General features: G+C 43.3%; 1 protein-coding gene across 1 annotated transcript in view; it reads left to right on the top strand.

Annotated features, from left to right (window-relative positions):
- CUZD1 (CUB and zona pellucida-like domains 1) overlaps positions 1-18,913 on the top strand; it is a 27,704-nt gene continuing 8,791 nt past the window's right edge. The window contains exons 1-8 of the mRNA XM_009878802.1: positions 1-58; positions 368-682; positions 1,481-1,552; positions 3,044-3,139; positions 4,402-4,512; positions 8,415-8,735; positions 10,210-10,521; positions 11,955-11,987. Coding sequence (XP_009877104.1) covers positions 1-58; positions 368-682; positions 1,481-1,552; positions 3,044-3,139; positions 4,402-4,512; positions 8,415-8,735; positions 10,210-10,521; positions 11,955-11,987 — 1,318 coding nt within the window. The remainder of the gene's footprint in view (positions 59-367; positions 683-1,480; positions 1,553-3,043; positions 3,140-4,401; positions 4,513-8,414; positions 8,736-10,209; positions 10,522-11,954; positions 11,988-18,913) is intronic.

Here is an 18,913-nt window from a genome sequence, read left to right as displayed (position 1 = left end):
ATGCTCCTGAGTGTGGACATACCAGGCACACCTGCAGAGTTACATGAGCCAGCTCTGGGTGAGCTGATTTTCTCCCCAGCGCTGCCAAAGGTACCCTGCCATGACAGACGAGGTGCTGTAGGCAGCAGAGCCACGTGAACCGGGCTGAATTAACCCCACTGAGCTGGCATCTGCTTTCAGCTCCCCATCCTGGATTGCTCTGCACATCGCAGGCACTCCCCAGTAAGTCCCAGGTACTGGGAACACAGAATCACTGGGCAGCCCGTCCCTGTGCAGGCTGGGATGCGAGCTTAGACGTAAAAAGTTTAGATATCCTGGTAGTAAACAAATTGTGATGTTTACCTGTCAGGTTTTGCTTTGCTTTCAGAAAAACCCCAACTGCGACTGGCATCTGGAGAGGACCGATGCGCTGGGAGAGTTGAAGTTTACTATAAAGGCGAATGGGGAACAGTCTGTGAACATCAATTCACCATGAACAGCGGCAGCGTTGTATGCAAACAGCTTGGTTGTGGTCAAGTCGTCTCTGTCTTGGGACAGTCTTACTTTGGCCCTGGCACAGGAGACATCCACCTGGATCACGTGCAGTGCAGGGGAACTGAGTCTTACCTTTGGGACTGTCAGCACGCCGGCTGGAGCAAACATGACTGTGGACACCAGGAGGATGTCAGCGTCATCTGTTCAGGTGAAAAAAAATATATTATGTGCTCTCAAAAGTCTCTTTGGATTTTCCTTTTGACCATAAATGCAAGAAACATCAGAGCAGAGCTTGGAAATTAGGGTAGAGCTGATATGTGTGTGTGGATGCTCCTTGTGTTTAGGCTGGTCTGCGTGACCCAGGAACAAAGGGGTGACCTGAACAAAACACCAAGATTAGTAACAGCAAGCATTGAGTGTGAAAATGGTGAAAAGAAGGTAGTTCAGGACCATTTTAGGCAACATCTGATTACAGGCTGTTCCCAAAATAAGAAAAGCAACCAATTAAGAGGAGATGGAAGTGATCCAGGAAAGTCTGAATTGAAAATAAAAATTAATACTCTTGTCATAAATATAACCAAAGTCAAAGGCTGTGTAGCTAGAAGAACTGCACAATAAAAAATCTGCATATATGATTATCAAGACTGCATGTATGTATGGTGAGACCTTTACAATCAGTTCATCTGAGGCACTATCACCTGGATATTTTCTTCCCCTTCATTTCTTTTAATAATCTTGCTTAGTTTTTCCCGGTTCTTAAGTTAATGCAAAGGTAGAGGGGAAATGAGAGGTGCACTGGTTGCATCACTCTCCCAGGTTCACTTATAATTACTACTTGGAAGAGGAGCTACATCTCCAAAAGTTAAACTCCAGGGAACTGATTATTTTTTTTCCCCATGAAGCCTGAAATATTAATGGTTTCTCAGATCCTTGAAATGTCTTTTCTTTTGTGTCATGCTGTTTCTATTTAGTAATCTATTTCCTCACCCCCTGGTCACCTCTGCAGATTCCTCCTCTGCCTCCAGCTCAAGCACAGAGACACCCTCTACTCCAGGGACCTTCACAACCACTGAGGAAGGTGAGGTTCACTTGTGAGTTCAGAGACACTTCTGCAGCGCAAAACAAATCTTATTCTTTATTTCCCCTGATTATGGCCATTTTTCATCTCCACCAAATGACTATTGCATCTCTGGCAGTCAGAAATATCTCCTGTCCTTTTTATTAATATTAAATGAGGGTGAAAATCTTTTTCTTTCAGCAGAAATAAAGGGCTGTGCATTGACTCACTGCCTTGCAAAGCCCAAATCTTCTTACTTTCATCAAGATTTCAGTTTACATGTTCAGTGCTAATTGCTGTCAATGTCTCCTCTTCTTTGTACTTTCCTTGGCCTCAGTTACGTCTTTGGCATCCACTGTTGCCATAGAGGAAATTTTTACAACTCCCAAAATCCCAACCACAGTCTGTAAAGGTAAGAACAGCCATATTCAAGTGTTATCTAAAACAAAGATTCTGTTAAACTGAGTTTTTCAGATGGATTAAGATGTGATCATTTAAATCTGTAAAGTATTCGTAACAGACAACTACAAATTAAACGTCTCCATAAAGGAACAACCCTCTTACAATATCTTCACTTGAAAAATACCGGGCTGTCAGGATGTGTCAGGAATATGTGCATTTAATGAGTAACACCTTTGAGCTTTTAGCTGTAAACACTACACTTAAAATTTTGTAAAGCAAAAGTGCCCACATCATTGTGATTTTGTGTGACCGAGATTCATAAAAACTCCAGAAACATTAAACCTCCAGGCCTGGGCTTTCTCATCAAGCCAATCCAGGATGAACAGCAGGTCCTCTTCTCCCCATTGAGGATTTCTCAGCTCAGACTCAGCTGAGAACCCGTGGTCCGGGCTGTTGCAGGCTCAGCCCAGCGAGCTGGGGAGCAGAGAGCTGGCTCTCTCTCCAGCCTCCCTCCCCTCTTTGGCACGACTCCCACCTGCTAACAGCGATGCTCCAAAGGGCAAGGCGATCTGGCAGAGAATTGCAGGGAAAACAGATGCTGCATTTCAGTGCCAGTCCTGATGGTCTCACCCTCCTTTCTCCAATGACTCCTGTACCGCTGGGAGAAAGATTTTCAGTTGGGTAAGCCGGGGATAGGTGTAATAAACGTTTCCCTCTGCAGAACCAGAGTGCCCTGTGTTAATTTACCTCTTGAACTTCTTAATAAAGTTGAAAAAACATGCCCTGTTACAGCATTGGGAAACCATATACCAATAAATGTTACTGCCAAGGTTAAAACATTAATGTCTGGTTTTGCTTCTCACATTCCTTTTGCTTTTCTCGCTCTCAGTGAAAGAAGTCTGAAACTTTTTTGATGCTTATAATGCAAAACATTAAAATGAAGATCTACTTCTGAGCCGTGTCCGTGGATGTGGAAGATAACTAATACACAGACTCCTTTTTCCAGAAAGCCTGAAGACAATTCAGTTCATTAAGATCTGATCACAGTAGTTCAGCCTTACCTGAAGGCTCTTTTCCTCTCATTTCCATGGTTCTTTCTTCTTCTTACAGGCTCTGAAAATACTGAAGAATCACACGTTTCACCCACCCCACTTACAGGAGAGAATGATACCGCAGCTCCAGAAGTCTTTTCCACCGTTACTGAAGGTAGGTACAGACCCTATGCCATAAAATTTAATAATAATAATGTTCAAATGTGTTTAAAATAGATTACATTGGCAGGATCGTAAAGGTCTTTTCCAGCCTAAAGGATTCTATGTTTACAATCACTGCATGAAATTTAAGATCAGTCAATTGCTAATTAATCGTCTCAGTGAAGAAAGAATCCAGCTTCCGAACCTGTCATTTCTAAAACATTGGGCTGTCAAAGTTTGGGACATACGTAATTATGAACAATTTGGAACTTTAAGCTGCTTGCGCAAACTTCAGGTATCCACAAAAGTGTCCAAATACCATTACTTTTATACGAAAAGTGGAGAACATCTATGACTAAACCAGGCTGGGACATTTTAAAGAGTCAATAATCTTTGATAATTCCTTCCCCATCTTAAAGATGGAGATACTACCACTTTACACGGTACAGAACCTGCTTTGTTGCACTTTGCCACTTGTCCCTGTGGGACTTTCTGACCATTCATGATGGTGGCATGGTTTTGTGGAGCTGCCTAGTGAGAATATCACCAGAAAATTCACCTGAATGCCTGCTGCCTGAGCCACCAGCTCTGCTGCTCAGGCCCTTATGGTCAATATGACCAAAATATCACCTTGCCTGAATAATTACTTGAAGTTTTGACTCAGATTACCAGATTTTAAGAGCTATAATCCAATTGCTTTTTCCTTCGAACACATAATCACAATCATATCAGCAATCATCCAGCTCCAGTTTCTGTCACTGATTGATGTTTTTCTCCAGTAATGTATTTCCTCAACTCTTTCGCAGTCCTTTTGGCACCCCTGTATTCTTCCTTTGCATCTACTTCAGTAAATGAAGAGACTGAGGCAGTATTTACACCAGGAACCCTAAGGACAGCTTACAAAGACAGAATTATAGTTGCAAAGGCAATCTGGAGTCTTAGTGAGCTCAGGGAAAGCCATACTGTACGGAAAATATAGGCAAAAAAGTTTTAACAGAGAGGGATAAGAACATATTGCTTCATTCTCCAGTAGCTAAGAAGCTTAAAAATCCAAAATTTAAATATTTATTTATTACGGTATTATGATAGAGGCTGAGATAGAAGTACAAGGGATAAAGCTGTATTTATTCTCTGAAGCAAAACTTCCTGTATTTTCACTCTTTTCCAGCAAAATGACAAAGCCAGATCGTTTTAACTAAAAATCTAATTCCAGTTTATATTCATGTTTGGCCATTATTGTTCATTGTTGCTATTGCCTTTTTTTTTTCCTCAAAGCTTCAACAGATCTTTCTGTCACAGAAACAGACGACTGGCTCACATTTGCCCTTATCACAGATGTTATGAAGGCATCGACAACTCCAGCACCGCCCTCTGCGCTGAGTGACGGTAAGGAATAGCCAGGTGCAACCTCTGGGCCTTGTATTCGCAGAATCACAGAATCACAGAATGGCCTAGGCTGGAAGGGACCTGAGAGATCATCCAGTCCAACCTCCCTGTCATGGGCAGGGACGCCTCTCAACCAGATCAGGCTACTCAAGGCTCCGTCCAACCTGGCCTTGAACACCTCCAGGGAGGGGCCAGCCACAACATCTCTGGGCAATTTATTCCAAAGTCTTGCCACCCTCGTACTGGAGAATTTCTTCCTCAGATCCAATCTAAATCTATTCTCCTTCAACTTAAACCCATTTCCCCTTGTCCTATCAGTGGACACTTGTAAAAAGTCCCTCCCCAGCCTCCCTGTAGGTTCCCTTCAGGTACTGGAAGGCAGCTATTAGGTGCCCCAGGAGTCTTCTCTTTTCAAGACTGAACAATCCCAGCTCCCGCAGCCTGTCCTCGTAGCAGAGCTGCTCCAGCCCCTGGATCCTCTTTGTGTCCCTCCTCTGAACACACTCCAACAGATCCACATCCCTCTTATGGTGGGGGCACTAGAACTGGACGCAGTATTCAAGGTGGGGTCTCACAAGAGCAGAGAAAAGGGGTAGAATCCCCTCTATTGACCTGCTGACCACGCTTCTCTTGATCCATCCCAGGATGTTTCATTAGGAGAAAAATTGCCTCTGTCCTGCATCACCACACAAAGCAGCATTTGGGCTCAGAAAGTCTCTGAGCTGCACACAGGTGTCTCGGAGACAACCCTGGGCACTCCTCGTATACTTGTTCCATTCACATATTCCTCCTCGGCACCTTTAGTGGTCTCCATTCGGGGAGTGGAAGATTTTTAATACAGAGCTTGGGTTCAGCCCTTCTTCAACGCTGGTTGTGCTGCAACGTGTTTGTATTTGTCCCAGGCTTTTTCCATTCTCTTTGTTGAGGCAGCTCTTATTCTGGCATCTCTTCTGTAATACATTAAGCAAGTTTTTAATGAGCCAGTTTAACTGATCTATGAAACAATTTCTTTGGTATTGAAGTATCTTAAATTCAGAATTTCACCCAGATGGGGCCATTTCGCATCAGCCATCAGTTGAGACCTGAGCTGAGACCTTCCTATCCTCCACATGCTGTTCTACCTCCTCTTCTGATGAAGTAGAAATTGATAGCAAGAATGAGACTGGACTGGCTCACTGTAGTGTTAACAGGACCAACTTTTAGTTTTTCTGTGGTCATTCTGTGCCAGCTGTAAGGATGATTTTGCCTTTGTGCATTGGTTTTCTCTTTCTGATGAGCAGCCCATTCCGCCCGCCTTAACTGAATTTCATCTTGCTGACTTTTCACATTTATCCAGTTTATGAAGATCATTCCAAACTCTCACTGTGTCCTCCAGAGAGCACAGAGATTGTGTCTTTCCTTCTGCCACGCTGTGCTGTTCCAGTTTCAGCGGTAAGGACTGAGGATCTCATTGTGCTCCAGTAACTGTGACTGGCTGGCTAACACCCACACCATCTGTTAGCCCAAGTTACTTCATAACATGATAAACAATTACAAGGGCAATTGATAATCCCTCTTTTTACAACCTTCTTTTAACATAGTTTGTCTTGCACAGCCTTATCTGTGAGGTTGGAAGTTCAGAGCTGTGACTCAACACCAGAGGCAGCAGCACTAGAAAGTTTCATAGAGATTTCCTTACTGTTCCACCTGTTAACCTAATTTCAAACAATATTTTCGTGCTCAAGATCTATCCACAAATGTTGCCTTAGAAATTAATAGATAAATCTTCAGCACAGCGAAGAAATTCCAGTCACTGGTTTTTTTTCCTGCTAGTCATTTCCCTTTCCAAAGGATAGAAATTAAAACTTGCCTACTCTGAAGAATATTTTACAGAGCTTTGACCAGATTTTGCTCCTTGCCTTACTTCGCTGTTACAGCTGGATGAAAGAAGTTTGCCCTTCTTTGCACACACCAGTTAAAATAAGAAATTAATGTGGTCCCTTGAGATTTACTTTTATTTGCTTGGCTTTCAGAATTTGAGGATAAATTTCATAAATGGGTAATCTGTTGACTGTTATTCAGCCTTAAGGTACCTAATATATGGTGCATATACAGCTTCTTAAGAACTACTATGGAACTACATGCTTGCAGCTGTTCAGTGCTTTGCCTGTATCTATTCAACCAAGTATTTGAGCAAACAATTTCACCTTATTCTTGTATGCTGTGTCTAACAGGGATGTTGCTCAATGGCTGAAGGGAAAAGAAGGCTCCTCTATAGCTCTAACTAATAACCTCATTACTTTCATTTGTACATACTGCAGGTAAACTGTTAGTGACAGAGTGTCAGGAAAACTAAGTGCTCACTGATTCCTCTGATTAAATTCTACTCTTAACTAAGTACGAAACATTGACTTTGAAGAGATACAAATATAGATTATTTGCTTTTATTAATTTGCTGAAAGTAAAATGTTGCCTGTTGTCTGTAGACACCCCCACAAGACTACATGGAAGATTCTTGGCACCGTTATTTAGTCAGTCCTTTATTTTCTTAAAAAGCACCCCCCAAAAATTTTGGATTGATGTTCATATTTCAGATTAATGAAATACTTCATTTACTTAGAAACCTTAATAGGAAAGATGTCTCCCTCCCAGTAAAGCCATTTTAAATATCAGCTGGATCACAACAGACTTATTTTTGCCTGTAATTTAAACTAAGACATGGATCTGCATATAGAATTTTTAATCTGCCTCTTCCTCACTATTCCCACCTGGATTTAGATTGCTACTGTACTCCAGCTCTCAAACTTTTTATTTCTTCCCACCATTGCTAGTGAATACTCAATGCCTGGATCAACAGGTCTCAATTCTCTTTTGTTCTCCCTGAAATCATACTGGGCAGTCTTGTAGAAGTTTAGACCTAGATCTTAGGGAGTGAGCCGAGCACATTGCTGCTGGCATTTCTTCATAGCCAACTTTTGCAGAAGCAGATGATAAGCATGGTGCTCAGATGGAAAGAGCTTTGATCATGGTCAGCAAAAAGGAATTAAGGAGAAAGAGAGTCCTAGGAAACATGGGCTTCATTCTGAATGGATGTGTATTAGCCGGTTACAAATAGCTGCCAGCTGACAGCAAAATGTCCCAAAATGAAAACCTCATAACTACTGACCCACCAAGGAGTTAGACAGGTGTGTATACTTCGTACACTTTATGATGGCCACAAATTAGGAGGAATTCAATTACTTTGTTGGCGGTGTCTCTGGTTTCATTCTCTGAAAGAAAAATACACTCTAGGCCCATAAAACCAATTTGGAACTTCAGATCTGTAAAAGCCTTTCCCTCTGAAAGTGAGATAAATGTGTGGAGCATTCAGTAAGTACTCAGCTCGCAGAAATGAGCCCAGCCTGTACAAACAGCTCTGCTATTATTCTGAGGAAATGATGCTGTGCCAACCATCTGTTATGCCAGAGAGTTAGCAAGGATGGGAAAAGAAACTGAACCAGGCATTATTTAAAGGAAGGTGTGGAAAAAACATGTCCCTTAGATTGCAAAGTATCCCAGGAAAAGGTTGCCTCTGGGTATTTGTGTTCATCCTTTAGACAGCACTACAGCATAGATGAAAATGGTGATAAAGAGAAGGTAGGAAACCTTCCCCTTGATGCCCAAAGTGGATCAGCTGGCTGAACAGGTGAGAACTATTTCTCCCAGACATCAACACATTGTGGAAGAGGACTATGCTCATGCCCGTTCGGATGGGTTCAAGCATTTATAATTCCCTACAGCAACCAAAATTCAGGGGAGGACTCTTTGTCAGCACAGACTACATTGCGGGCTACCTGCTCCTGTCTTCACCGGGGTGGTACTTGGCCAAGCTGTGCCACCTCCTTGGATAAACTCCCACGACACAAGGCCTTTCTCCTTGGCAGACAGCTCTGCTCCATCCCTGCGGCTGGCAGACGGCAACGGGAAGTGCTCAGGCCGCGTCGAGCTCTATCACAACGGCAGCTGGGGAACGGTCTGCGACGACGGCTGGGGGCTGGCAGAGGCTGAGGTGGTCTGCAGGAGGCTGGGGTGTGGAGAAGCTCTGCTAGCTCTGCCCGAAGCTCAGTTTGGCCTAGGCTCTGGGGACATCCTCCTCGATGACGTGCAGTGCCAAGGGGATGAAGACAACCTGTGGGACTGCTCCCACAGAGGGATCGCTGTCCATAACTGCCATCACAAAGAGGACGCCAGCGTTGTTTGCGCAGGTACGCCAACACATCTCTCACAAACTACTGCTTCATGAGCAGTGCAGGCTTCCCTGCCGCTTGTTTCCATCAGCGGAATTGTTTCAGGCCTATGAGAATTGCTGAGTTCTACCACATTTTTTCTTTTTGCTAACTCATGCGGTTTATTCACACAGGTTTGTGTTTTAAACTTTTGTTGTAATTCTCAAAACCTTTGGCTACCTGCCATGTCATTGTCAATCTCATATGATGCCATTTCCTAATCTACTACCCGACTCCTTTACATGCTACTATTTGAATCATAATTTTACATCACCATTATTATATTTCAATCTTCCTAGTCCTGATTTCCTATAAATTATGAACCATGGCTAGTAAATCCAGTTGCTTTTTCTTGTATTTAGTAGGAAATTAATTTTAGCAACTTCCTTTACGATTTTTCGAAATCAATTCCCAGTTTCCCAGCAGTTCTGTATTCTAACTGGAAACACGTGCAGTTGGAGACCCCGTGTCACGGTGACCAGTGCCATGACAAGTGGAGGTCCACGGACAAATATCATTCATGTGACAGGCATTCTATGAGCCTGAAATGACCAAAATGTAACTGGCTGAAAGGACACTTGTTTACGGCTTATCCTGGGCATAACTTTCCCTGAGGAAAATCAAAGCAAGTTTTTAACAGAATTAGGGTGGGGGTTTTTGTGAAGACCTCAAGTGGAGTTAAACACGCAACCCACGCAGACGTGTGTCTCTGGTGAGTATGTCCTACACAGAAAACAAAGATTACACCTGCAGGATGACCCGTTAACACCTGAAATTTAAAAAAGGGGTTGCAGCCTGCTCCCTTTGGGTGCTGATGCTTTGAGAGATGAATGGGTGGCTCTATATCACTACTGCTTTCTTCTTTTTCCCACACAGTAACTGAAGAATGATATTAAGCATCCTCTGTTGTAGAACTTGAAATTCACTTTTCTGTTTCCTCTCCTAGAGCCAGTTACTCCCCCAGCCACAACGGAGCCTGTTCCAGCTGGTGAGTTCTCCCTAGATGGGTCTGCAAAGCTTTCACAGCTGATATATTTTACACAGTGACTTAAGCAGTGCTAGGAAGAAAAAAAATTAACAGTTCAGATTTTCAAAGCAAGTAAATGTGCGTAAGATAAGTTTCTGAGGTACCTCAGGTTTCTCTAGGAGTTTTGCTGTTAAAGAACACTGATATCAATAGGAATGGTTATGTTAGCTATGGACATACACACCAGAGCCTGAAACAGAAACCAAATCTTAATGTTTTCTTGCCGGTGTATATGGCACACTACGAGAATAAGGATTTATGATGATGAACCTACACAATAAGGCTTGTTACAATAAGATTACTTTCATAATTTTGCCACTTTCTGTGTGACACAACAAAGCTGCCTTTTGCTATTTGATAAATGCACCTGGAAAGCCTCTTTCTAAGGCTGCCGAGTGATCGTGCGCTTCCACCCGCTTTTTTGAGACATGTCCCTTAGGCTGGTGAACGGAGAGGACCGGTGCTCTGGGCGCCTTGAAATCTTTCACGGAGGGAGCTGGGCAACCGTCTGTGACGATGGCTGGAACATGAAGGATGCTGCAGTTGTGTGCAGGCATCTGGGCTGCGGAGACGCTATCTCAGCCAAAACCGACGCCTTTTTTGGGGAAGGCACAGGAGATATTCTCCTGGACGACGTGGAGTGCAGAGGGAATGAGTCGTCCCTGGAGCAGTGCTCCCACAGAGGGCTGGGCACACATAACTGCTACCACAAGGAAGATGCTGGTGTTATCTGTGGAGGTACTCATGTTTTCTGTCTTATTCAACATGAATTAAGAGGCACAATGCTGGAGCCACTGTGGGAACACGGACCGTTGGCAGTGGCCATGCAGGGAGAGGGGAGGCCGACGAGACCCAAGGATGGCCAGGAGCACCTGGTCACAGGTGGGACCAGCACCCACAGGGACCATAGATCCTGGGGCCATCTCATCCTTCCCACAAGGGATTCCAGTATCTGGGTCTGGGGGAAGAAGAGAGGAAGAGCTGTGCTATAGACATTTTCTTCCAGAGGGGATCCAGTAGGTTTTGGCAGACCAACCTGGAATCTGCTGTTGTGACAAAGACTACTTGCCTAAGAGCTTCAAAGTACTCCTGTCAATTTTATAAACATATTTTCTTCTCTTTATGAATTTGCACTCATTTTCAAAGATCTGCATCATACCTATTAGAAATTTACTGAGGAAAATGAAGAAAATTCCTGACAGCTGAGGATGCAGAAGCGAAAAATTTGATGGAGGTTCTGGCCCTAGATGACTGTGGTGTGTCTGATCCTAGACATCAGTGTAGGCTGGCAGGCCACTGCATCTTTGTGGTCTCAGCTGTTTCTGTTCAAGAGAAAGTGAGATCCCATATGGAAGTGATACTTGCGCTGCGCTGTTATAATGATATAAAGAATAAAAGTAGCCATGAGAATTACATATTCCTGAAGAACTGAGTAAGGTTTCTACTACCCCTCTGAAGAGGACCATATTTTCATCTTGGTTTTATTCTTGTTATTTCTTCTCCTCACCCATTTTTCTGGTATCATGCACTGCTCTTAAGCTGATGGTTACTGACAGATAATTACAACCGATATTTGAGAAACAATTGCAATGAATCTTTGATGCGCTGTACATGAGCTGCAAGCCCCAGGCGAAGAATTTCAGGTTGAGATGATCAGCCTGCATTCCTAACTCACTCAGTTCTTCTCAGTCCACTGTACCAAGAGGCTGTATTGCATCACGAGCCATGCCTGCTTAAATATTTTAGTAATTTACAGAAGAGGATGTCTGTTTACCAACTAACCTTTCCAAGCTGCACATAATTTTTTAAATTTTTTAATTTATAAAGGAGTTCCAGACAGCTCATCTTCCAGGCTCTGGCAGACCTTGCAGTGGTGGAGCTACTTAACTGCAAAAAGCAATTCAGATTGGATTTCAGCCTGGGTAGAGAGGCAGGACAGAAATTATACCCATACCCACTTGATCCGCTTTTGCATGGGGTGAAAATATCATGGTAGAAACACCAATAACATGGCATAAACCTCTGTAGCCTTCTCCAAGGCTTTGGGAAACATCACCTCAGCCACAGTTTTGGGGAGAACCCTGACTGTACTTCTGTTTGTCTCACCTTATAACTGAAGATATTGATCTGGCTTTCCTTCTTTTGATGTTTTTTGTTTCCTCTCTCAACAGCCCCCCTGGAGCTTACCACACCTGAAACAACAGGTATGGAGCACTTCAGTGTTTATCTATCTCAGGTTTAGTGAAATACAAGTTACCCTCCAGCAAAGTGTTGATTGCCCTGGGCTGTAGCAGCACTCAGCTGAAATTCTTGGTCTCTTGGAGGTGAGAGCGCCCTTACCTTATTATTTGCCCTGAAGAATTGAAGGTAATCAGGCGAACATGGATTCAGAGGTCTTTTCCAGCCTCAACAATTCTGTGATTCTTGGTGGCATCTGGGGACAGGAGTGTCCTGCCGCACTCAGCTCTTCTGCCTCTGTGGAGATACAAGCAACCACACACATGGTTTCCCATCCACCCTTGCGGGTGGTGGAAATATCACAAGCTGGTTTACACAAATGCCAAATTATGGTGTAAAGTGCTCTAAATTAGCTGGATCGGGGATCTCATTATACCAGGCCCAATTACACTTAAATGATAACGTTGCTTTGCTTTGTCAATCTGTACTTAGCTCGCTCAGAATTGGAAAAACTACTAAATCATGGCTTTCATTTTCTCTTTGACAGTCCTGATTGAGGCCACGACAACTGAAACACCAGGTATTTATTTCTGGTCACTCATTAAACCGTGGTGAGCAGAGGTGCTGTCAGACCATGCAGGACAGCAGGATCCCCATCTCACACAGCGCTCCTGCATTGAGGAATTAACTGCCAGGCACTCACATTTTCCATCTCAGTTCAGGATTTAGCAGACTACCTGCTCCCCCAGCAAGGCAACAGAGCCAGTGCCCTGTCCAGCTGCATTATTTGCCTCCCCTGGGAAGCTCAGGGCCTCGCCATAGAGTGTTCTGGGGAAGATGCACACCACCAGCTGCGTCACTGCAGCCTGTGCATTCAGAGTCGTACGCGGTGATACTCGGGCTACGTTCCACCCTACAAACAAGTTACTCACAGAGCTTCATGTGATCTTGCAAGCAGCCAAGACTGCTGCTGTAAGTCTTGGAGGAAAAATATACACTTGAGATGCAGACAATATTTAATTTGATCTTTCCTTTCTCACAGCAACAGTCTCTCCAACTTCTGAACCAGATGTTACCACTCGTAAGTAATACAGTGTTACTCTGGCTTACACACTTAGCTGTCTGCCCAAGTTTTGATCACATATTGAGTGGCTCCCTGTCACTACTGTGTGTTTAATCTCACAGATTTAAACTGCTAGCTTCAGGGATAACCCCAATTGCCTCTCCTTTAGCTCTGGGCAGCGGCAGCACCTCCCAGACGCAGTGGCTGACTGCCACTCGAATGAGACCCAGGGGTCTCCTGTGGTTTGGGCCCCTCATGCCTTTCCAGTGCTGGGACAAGGGCTAACCTGTGGTTTTTGTTTTCTCTCATGTCTCGGATCAGCCCCTGCAGGAAACACAACATCTGAAGCAGCAGGTACATATGACTTCAGCTTTAGCAGAACTGGTCTAATGCTCGATCCTGGGGGTAAATAAACTAATGACTCCCTCCCTGTTAACAGTCCTTGCTTTACTCACACAATAATAGAACAGTTTCTGAAGCATGGTTTTTACTTTATATTTGACAGTTCCAACCGAGTCCACGACATCTGAAAATCCAGGTATTTATTTCTGGTCATTTTTTGAACAGTGATGAGCATTTTACCAGTTTTCATGTGAGTCATCAATGTATTTGTAACAATGTCTGATTTCATATTTTCTCTTCTCACAGTAACAAATCCATCCATTTCATCAGTCTCTCCAACTCCTGAGACAGGAGCCGTTACCACTGGTACGTAATGAAGCATTACTCTGGTTTATATGCTTAGTTCTCTGTCAGTCATGATCTGGAGATGTCTTGGCATGGCTTCCAGTCTCCAGGGACATAATTTCATGGATCCAGTATTTAACTTTGGGGATAATTCCTTTGGCTTCCATACAAATCAAGGGATGAAGAATGCTGTTGGTATTGATACAGGAGAAATACCTGTACTTATGAAAGCACTAGGGAAGGGGAAATCTCTGGGGCATACACCAATATAAATTCAGATTTGCTCTAGAGTCATGCTTCCTGCACTTCTAAAATTGCATTCTCACTGAATCTGAGTCAGTGGGAATCCTCTGAGATACTCAGAGATATTTGCATTGAACCTCAGTTTTCTACGGTGAGATTTATCTTTCAAAAAACTTGAATTGCAAGTTCTGCTCATTAATTGAAAATGCTCTGCCTCAGATGCTTAGATATCAGACTAAAGTTTTCTTTTTAAAGTCTGGCCCTATCAACTACACATTGGTAAAGGGCACTCAGCTGCCTCAGTAAAACATATGTACTTGTTTTGACAACATACAGGAAACTCAATTCCAGATGCAGAGCATGCATTTGAGCATGAGACTATCTGCCTTCACAAAGGAATAAACAAAATTAAATCTTGTTCCCATTACCACTAGTAATACGTATACGTACTACACCTGTAGTATTTAAGCCCCTACACTTTTCTTAATGCAAGCCCTTTGTCCATGACAACTCTATTCAGCTGATTACATAAAAGCACATGTTTTTCTCACGCCATCTTACTTATTTTCTTGTTTTATTTTTTTTCACATTAAAAGCCCGCCCCAAAACAAACCCAGCACCTACAAATCCAGGTAAGGTATTCTCATCCTTTCTTCTTTTCAATGACTTCCTAAGGGCAGTACATGCCAGGTAAGGGATGTGAGCTGGGAAAACCTGGCAGTTTAATGGCAGAGGGTGCCTGACCGCAGGAGAAAGAGGCAAGGGGGAGAGGCTGGGAGTGGGCAGAGAGCTCGGGGATGCCACAGCTCACCCAGGGACCACGTGCCGCTGGCACTCGAACCATCTTTGGCAGAAAGCGTCGAGGGGATGATCTCGCCTACTTCTGCACCATTTATGGAGAAAACACATTGAAAACATCCACCTGTAGCCCACCAGGCTGCTGGCCAGTCAGTGCCCCTGTGCTCTGGAGGGCTCCCAGGCAAAGAAAGAGCTTGTTATTGTGGCAAGCTTACCCTCTGCCCACGAAAAAACAGGTGGATGTTGCCATCTTGTGTAACCTCAGGGCTGGCTGTGGAAGGGAGTAACGAGCTACAGCATCAAAGAAAGAGAAATTAATTTCCCCCTCTCAACTGCTGTTTCCAGGTACAGCAGCAAAGCCCATATTTGCATTTGCAAAGCATACTAGTATTTAATACACGCTGCATCTATGCTTACGTACGGTTTATTAACACTAAATTTCTTCTTTTCCAGGCCTTTCTTATCTGCCCAAATACATGCAAGTGATGTTACTAAGATACTTGTCTGGCCTGTGCCAACCAAGGAGGCCTGGGATGCAAAGCATAAGAATACAAAGGTAAATAAATGGCAAGTGAATAAATATTTATCCCAGCCAAAATGTGTTTTTTACACAGGGTTCATACACCCTTCAGACATTCAGGTATAACATGATTTGAATAGTCACTCACATTCACACTGCTGACTACTAATCACAGCAAAACAACTCCTTTCCTGCAGCATTCTTGCTGCCTGACTATTGATCCAGGTGTCCCCAGAGTCAGCCTTGCTGGGGTCACTGGCCTGTGACACCAGATGATGCTGGGAGGGTTTCACAGATGTGTCAGAGGGGCTGGGATGCCAGTCTTATCTTGGCTGTCCAGGGGATTCCTTCGTGGACAGCTCTAAGCTTCCACAAAGCAAAGTTCTTTCCAGGGCCAGGCTTTAGTGGGTTTTAAGCATGAGCAATACGGAGTCTCCAGTAAAATTCCACTGCTTCATCACATTACAGTTTATAATGTTAACTGGTATATATTAACTAACAAACTTTCATCCTCTAAAGAGCAATTGATATGAGTTAGGGAAGGGAATTTTCATAGCACTCCCTTATATTATGGCTCAGTGACCATGTCACAATTTTTGTGTAACAATTATATGTGGTTTGGGTTTTTTTAACTTCTTTTTTTTTTCAGGTGCGTAAGGGACCCAAGCTGTGGGAACTACTATTCACCAGGCATGAGGATTGTCAGATTCAGAGCCCCCATCTACCCACGAGTTTGCCTACGGTGTCAAGTATCATCATGCTACGGACCCAGTTATCCTTCCCAACGCTACCAGGGCTACCTGCCAAGAGGCAAAAGAAGTACAAGTGACAAAGTTATTATTGTTATTATCCCCAAATAATAGTAGCCCCAGTAATGCTTCCTCTAACCAAAACATTATGTTGATCACTTACATATATGACCAGAGTGTAGCACATCTACTTCTAGTTTCTATAAAATACATTATACCAGGGGCCGTGAATCTAAAGGTATTCTAATCTTAAATGTACTTGTGTTCCTTAATTTCAGATCTGTACCCGTATTCCAGACTTGTAAAACTCTATAAACTTCAGTAAATACTCTCAGTGACAAAAAGTAATTGGACTGGCTGGCTGATTTTTTTCATCGAGATTTTGTTTCCCTCCCGCAGTTCTCCTGGCTCTCCCCACTGTACCAAAAAGCTCAAATACTGACCATTTAAGGAATATTAACCTGCCTCACAGATGCACACATCACAGTGCTGTTTCCTGAGCTCACCCAGGGACATAAATCACAGGCTAAGCATCCCTAGTAACCACCAATGTCTGAGCAATTACCTCAAATAGGAATTAAAAAATATTTGGAAAAAATATTGCACACATACTGAGATATAATCTCTGCAATACCTATAAACTATTATAATCTTTCCTTATGTCAGGTTTTATTACTGGAGATTAGAACTATTAGAAATTTTACATCTTAATCTACTTCATTATAAGCATCTGCTTTACCCTTTTTAATTCAAATGCTATCACTCTGAGCCAAGAAAGTGTTTCTGCATTTTAATGTTAAACTGTCCTACTTGAAATTACTTGGTGAAAGAAAAAAAACCGTAATTTTCAGCTCATAATAGAGAAATATATCTTGTTGGTTGCAGAATTGTACAGGAGTACAGCAGCCATCTCAGGGAAAGAAATGGATTAAATTTTGATAATCTGATGAACTTGGCCTGACTGTGTGTGTCTAGCGGTTGTGCCACACAAAACAAAAAAAATCCACTTCTTTCCACTTTTTTCAGTAACTTTTCTTTTTGTGCTTCATCGCTTCAGAAAAGGGACTGTAGTCAATCCAAAACTCAGTTTCTCCAGCTCTCAAATGCCAAAATTACACAGATCTCCCAGGAAGGCTCCAGATCTAATCTCCTACCTGGTGGTGAAGCCTTGGCATTGGCTGAGCAGGCTCCCTGCCAAACTCCTCATCCTGCAGGACCGTAATGCCCGTCCTGAGCCACGCTATTTCTAATTATATTTAGTTCATACAAAACTCCATCACACTCGTAACCCGCTGCTCTGCTTCCCACAGGTAATGATTTAAAGTGCTTGAAATCACATTTTCCCTGCTGTTACGCTCCCAGCTGCAGGCAGTGAGAGAAAGCGCCTGTAGGTAACAGTGTCACAACAGCTGGATCCTTCGTGCTAAAACGCATCCTGGTTTATTTTGAGGATCTGCTGTTGTAAAATGCCTCCTCTACAGTTACTCTCTTCTCAACTAAAGGGACTTTCCTGAACATTTGGCCATTTTCTTCTGAGGTAGGAGAGGAAATTCAGAGCGGGCCATTAATATTTCAGCATCACCTGATACCCAAACACATCACACTATCTGAGCAAGGTTTGAAAAGAGTTTGAACACTCGGATTTGCAGCATGAGTACATGGAGCAGCAACAGCACAGATGCTCAGAGACTTGTCTGTGCAGACAGAGTTGCCAACCTGTAACTATCAGAGTAAATTACCAGGGTAGCATAGACAAAGGCACTTTTTGTTTGGTTCCGACAGGCACAAGCATTGATCGTCAGGGCTCCACACAACCATTACCACACATTAAATGCACACAAAATGGACGTTAGCATTTAAAAATTCCTTCCAAGTGTGCGCGTGGGTTCAATAAACGAAAGGCTACACAGAGAAAATGCAAATGTAGCATTTCTAGAGGCTAAATGGAATTCAAATGCTGTGCAACATCTTTAGGCATGCATTCAATGCCTCCATGTTTAAAAGCAGTCTAAGTATGTTCTCGTGATGAAGAGAGTTGCATTCAAAAACCCTTTAAGTAAATTAAAAATCAGAACTGGTTTCAAGAAGGCTTAGATCTGAGATTAGAAATACAGAATCATTACAGATGCATCGTATTCAGTTTGTTTTTAAAAGAAAAAAATTTTTTTTTTACAAAAATAAATATGTTTTTATGAAAGTAAAGTACCTGGATGTGTTTTGAGAAGACCTACGTTGCAGTTAGACTTTTCCAGAAAACTGGAAAATCGCATGTTTGCACAGCTGTGGGATATCTGCTCTTGGCACTGGGAAGAACCACAGAGGGGCAGGCTCCTGGATGAGCCCCGGCTGGTCTCGCACCAACCCGAGGTCAGGGTAAGAGCACACCTGTGGCACTGGCACCGTCACAAACTCCAGAACCTTTAAAGACTGGGTATCCGCTGCTGCAGGAGGAAATGCTCTCAATTTCAAGCGCTTTGGTCCTTACAGAAAGACAGACAAAGCAGCATAAAGATATTGGAACAGACACTCGATAGGCTCATTAGAAGAAATTGATGCTCTTTGAGCTGTGCTTGTTTCCTTACCTCGGGAAGGCTGATTCCCTTCGGTTTTTGTAGCTTCTACTGCGGGACTAAGAAAGTTTGATCTGCAAAGTGGTTGCGGTATGATCATCTTTAAATCTCTGACTCGCGTGAATCTGGCCTTGCTTGCTCATCCTTAAATGTTTTCGCAATAGGAAATTATCACTCCTGACAACTCTCTCACAGCAGTTGCACTTTACAGCCAGAGGAATCCTCAGCAAGGACAGGGAATGACTTGCCCGGTGCAACCTGAAGGGATTGGTGTCAAAATGAAGGTGGGAGCACTAAAAGTAGACTGCTGAATGAGCAGCCA

This window comes from Apaloderma vittatum, unplaced genomic scaffold, assembly GCF_000703405.1.
Source record: "Apaloderma vittatum isolate BGI_N311 unplaced genomic scaffold, ASM70340v1 scaffold3081, whole genome shotgun sequence".
Classification (NCBI taxonomy): Eukaryota; Metazoa; Chordata; class Aves; order Trogoniformes; family Trogonidae; genus Apaloderma; species Apaloderma vittatum.
The sequence above is the reverse complement of the archived record's forward strand: the minus strand, read 5'-3'. Positions and strand labels throughout refer to the sequence as shown.